At 38.4% G+C, this 4,266-nt stretch overlaps 2 protein-coding genes across 2 annotated transcripts in view; one reads left to right on the top strand and one right to left on the bottom strand.

Moving 5' to 3' along the window:
* LOC107558628 (CUGBP Elav-like family member 3-A) overlaps window positions 1–4,266 on the top strand; it is a 47,236-nt gene that overhangs the window by 38,419 nt on the left and 4,551 nt on the right. Inside the window, exon 5 of the mRNA XM_016242288.1 lies at window positions 3,714–3,842. Within this exon, the coding sequence (XP_016097774.1) occupies window positions 3,714–3,842 (129 nt within the window). The remainder of the gene's footprint in view (window positions 1–3,713; window positions 3,843–4,266) is intronic.
* On the bottom strand, window positions 73–3,112 carry LOC107558640 (uncharacterized). The gene is made up of 4 exons (XM_016242299.1): window positions 2,974–3,112; window positions 1,482–1,769; window positions 688–990; window positions 73–542 (listed from the first exon to the last, which is right to left on the bottom strand). The coding sequence occupies exons 1-4, from the start codon at window positions 3,029–3,031 to the stop codon at window positions 220–222; spliced, it is 972 nt and encodes a 323-aa protein (XP_016097785.1). The 5' UTR covers window positions 3,032–3,112; the 3' UTR covers window positions 73–219.

The following is a 4,266-nucleotide window of genomic DNA, read 5'->3' as shown; positions in this document are numbered from 1 at the left end:
CCTCTGTGGAATTTTTGTGCTCCTAATGTTTCAACCATGTTTGACCAAATCTTAGATTGTCTGATTCGGTCTGATATCCTACAGTACCCTGCGGTACATGAACAGTGTTGATCCGGGATGTTGTCATCTGCGATCGTGACAAACGTAACATGAGGCTTCTCCCGCTTGCATTGTGATCCTAGATGTCTGTATTTTCTTCACAAGCCTCGTTATGCCAGATTAAAAAATAGGCTTGGTGTTGGAATGCTTATTTTCTGTGGAGTCGCTCTCCTGAACAGGCTGACGTTCATTGGCGGGTGAAGTTGTGCAGATATCAGACATCAGCATACACTCATTTTCAGTGGTGTTCTCCTCACTCTTCTGTAGCGCGGCTGTAACAGGTGTGGATTGACGATTGTGTAGTTTCATGGTGATACAGTATATCGCACTGACAACGATGAGCCCCAAGATGAGCCCCAAAACTATGGTGGATGTCTTATAAATAACCAGAGTTGCTTCATTGCAGTTGGGGTGTGTTTGGTCTCCTGGACTGGAGCGTTTCTCTGTGTGAATCAAACAACAGAACTGGACTTAGAGACTGTGAACTGCTTGCGCAAAATGCACCAGATTGTTATTATGCCAAAGTTGGCAAAATAAAACGACATGCAATATTTAACCCTACAATGTACTCGATTTTCCCAGTCTTACTGTTTGCATGCAGCTGATAGGCGTGTGGGTTTCCTTTAGCAGTTTCATCATCCACAAAACAGCGGTATAGTCCAGCATCTGCCTTGCTAACATTAGGGATGGTCAAAGAGAAATCGCCGGTTTTGAAGCCGTTCTCCTCCAGCGATGCTTTTCCCTCGTAACCTTTGCCAGGATTCACGGATCCGTCCATCTTGTAGTGCAAAACTCTTTTATTGTTATGCAGCCACGTCACATCCTTGGCATTGTGCGCATAGCAGTTCAAGCTGATGCTGTCCGTCTCTTCTACACTCACATTTAGAGCATCTATAGGGAAAATAATTTGAATCAAATCAATGATCATGCACTATAAAAGGTCTCACCGAGGCTGTACTTATTTGATCACAAATACCGTAAAAACAGTAATATTGTGAAATATTATTACAATTTAAAACAGCTGTTTTCTATGTGAATCTCTGTTAAGCTGTAATGTATTTCTGTGATGTGCAGCTGTATTTTCAGCATCATTCCTCCAGTCTTCAGTGTCACATGATCTTCAGAAATCAGTATAATATGCTGATCTGCTGCTCGAGAAACATTTCTGATTATTATCAATGATGAAAACAGCATTTTTAGCTTTATATTTTATATATTATCCTTAAGAAAACTGAAGTAATACTTTTACTCAGCAAGGATGCATTAAATTGATCAAAGCTTTGCTAAAGACTTTTGCTTTTGTTTTTTAAACTTTCTATTAAAAATGAATTAATTCATGTTTCATTGTTTCCACAAAAAAATCCGATACAGTAAAGACTTACATAAAACATCCAGCTGAACTGAAGTTTTAACCCCATTACAGATGAACTCATAGAGCCCCTGGTCAGTGTATTTTGCTGATTTGAGAAGCAGATGGTGGTCTTTACATGTGAATTCCTCCTCAAAGCCGTTTTCGGTCATGCACTTATGGTTTTTGTATGTGGCGATAGTGGCGTCTGTGGGGGGTATCTTTCTCCATTCTGCGTGATCACAGCTGCTGGCGTTACCGGGGAATGTGTACGGTCGGTTTATTAATGTAAAACCAGACGGAATATTCTGGCAGAAAGTTGCTGAAACAAAACCCATAGAAGAGACAGACATGTTCATGATCCGTGAAGGAAATTTGGTTACATTGTATTTTAAGGTGTCATTGTTACAGTGTAATAAGTAGTGAGTAATATTATATTGTGCTGTATTGGCATTGATGTTTCTACGGAAACTTTCCTTCGCACAAAATGTTCTTTATAGTGGAAAAAAGGTTCTTTAGATTATTAAAATGTTCTTCACATTAAGAATGAAATGGTTCTTTTAAGAACCGTTCACTGAATGTTCTTTGAGGAACCAAAAACAGGTCTTTTACAGCATCACTGCGATAAACGTCATTTTGGATCCTTTATTTTTAAGAGTGTACTTACTATAGATTTAAAGTGATAGTTCAACCACAAAAGAAAATTACCCCATGATTTACTCACCCTAAAGTCATCCTAGGTGTAAAATGGCTTTCTTCTTTCAGACGAATACAATCTGAGGTTTATTTAAAAATGTCCTGGCTCTTCCAAGCTTTATAATGGCGGTGAATGGGTGTTGAGATTTTGAAGCAAAATAAAGTGTATAAATCCATCATAAAAAGTGCCTCACACGGCTCCGGGGGGTGAATAAAGGCCTCCTGAAGCGAAGAGATGCGTTTGTGTAAGAAAAATATCCATATTTAAAACTTTATAAACCGTAACCCCATAACTGTAATCTCTAGCTTCCGCTAAGGCCCAGTGGCCACCAAAGCGTTTTTTCTTGTTTCCTCATTTCTCCCCCATTCACTGCCATTATAAAGCTTAGAAGAGCCAGGACATTTTTCAATATAACTCTGATTGTGTTCGTCTGAAAGAAGAAAGTCAGCATGGGGTAATTTTCATTTTTGGGTGAACTATCCGTTTAAGGTTAGGACTTAGTTTGATGTAGGGTTGGTTGTTTGTCATTTTGCACAATTTACTGCTATTACTATAGTAAATACATGTATAACACTGTAAAATAAAGTGTTACTGGGAATTTATTGCAAACAACAAGGTAAACATACTGTATAGTAAACAGATATACAGCTATACATATACATGCATTTGAATAGCAAGTATAGCAAATAGCAAAAATGATTACTCAACCAAATACATATGAAATATATAGTGGCTTAGTACTGAACGACAGTTATTAATGCTAATTATACTGTAAAAAGACACAATAAACAACCTAAAAAACGGAAAGACAAAACAAACAGTGGCATACCTCCATAAAAGAAACCCATAAATGTTGAAGCCAAAATCAAATTCAGAGTAGCCTTCATCGCGATGCACTGAAACACACGGCAAATATTGTTACGTCGTGTCAGTCAGCTTCAAATACACTAAAATACAATGATTCATATCACACTCGTGGTCTGGTCGTTAAGATTAACTGCAGATTTATTACAGTCTCCTGTTTGTAATGCAGTTTAATGACAGAATTTAACAGTGTCCATTGGGTTTTCAACAGTAAACATTAATTTATTTTACTAGAAAATATAAATACAAGTACATTTAATTTTAAAAACGTTAATTTTATTTAGTAGGCACTCGTAATATTTCTAGTAGGGTTAATGTTTAATAGAAATACAGCAAATGACAGAGATGAGATTTCTGTTTCAGTGTTTTATACCAATACATTTCAAGCAATAGATGTTAGAACGGCCTGCCATACAGTGAGAGCAGTGTGGAAGAGATGCATTAGTGCTGTGAATAAATACCAGGAATAGAGACCTGATAACATCAGAGGCATGTTACAACTGCCTTGTATTAGTCAGGACATTTGGACCTCAAAAGTAAAATCACACACACAGAGTTCATATTACAGTCAGCTCATTCTGACCCTCTGCTGGAGACTGACGGTACTGCAGCACTGTTAACTTATTGCTGACACACTTCACAAAACCAGATAAATGATGCTGAATAACAGATCATGACCATTTCTCCCTTTTCCACTCTTTTTAGAGGACAGAAAGCTGTTTGTGGGGATGTTGGGCAAGCAACAGTCTGATGAGGACGTGAGGAAGATGTTTGAGCTGTTTGGGAGCATTGATGAGTGTACGGTACTGAGAGGACCTGACGGCACCAGCAAAGGTCTGTTAAAGGAATAGTTCACCCAAAAATGAAAATGTGCTGAAAATGTGCTCACCCTCAGGCCATCAGAGAGGTAGATGAGTTTGTTTCTTTTGGAGAAATGTAGCATTGCATCAGTGTCTCAGCAATGGATGCTCTGCAGTGAATGGGTGCCGTCAGAATGAGAGTCCAAACAGCTGATAAAAACATCACAATAATCCACAAGTAATCCACAGCACTCTTCAAACTTCAAACTCTTGCTTCCGATGCTAAAATACAAGCCCTCTATCTATAATAACTCTTCCTCCAGTGAAAAAGTGTTCTGGTCTGAATCAGGAGAGAAATCTGCACAGATCAAGCAGCGTTTAAACAGCTCTAAACACATATGTGGCTGGATTTTGATGCGAGAGACAACAGGAGATGCACTTTTTCACTGGAGGAAGCC

Source organism: Sinocyclocheilus grahami, unplaced genomic scaffold (assembly GCF_001515645.1).
Source record: "Sinocyclocheilus grahami isolate Dianchi unplaced genomic scaffold, SAMN03320097.WGS_v1.1 scaffold654.1, whole genome shotgun sequence".
In the NCBI taxonomy this organism is placed as follows: domain Eukaryota; kingdom Metazoa; phylum Chordata; class Actinopteri; order Cypriniformes; family Cyprinidae; genus Sinocyclocheilus; species Sinocyclocheilus grahami.
Note: the sequence above shows the minus strand (reverse complement) of the source record. Positions and strands in the feature narration are given on the sequence as shown.

Excerpts from the sequence above, each read along its gene's own strand:
- LOC107558640 (XM_016242299.1), bottom strand. The coding sequence starts at position 3,031 with ATGAAGGCTACTCTGAATTTGATTTTGGCTTCAACATTTATGGGTTTC. Across the intron at positions 1,770-2,973 it reads TATGGGTTTCTTTTATGGAG|CAACTTTCTGCCAGAATATT; the intron begins GTATGCCACTGT and ends GTTTTGTTTCAG. Across the intron at positions 991-1,481 it reads AGTTCAGCTGGATGTTTTAT|ATGCTCTAAATGTGAGTGTA; the intron begins GTAAGTCTTTAC and ends TTTTCCCTATAG.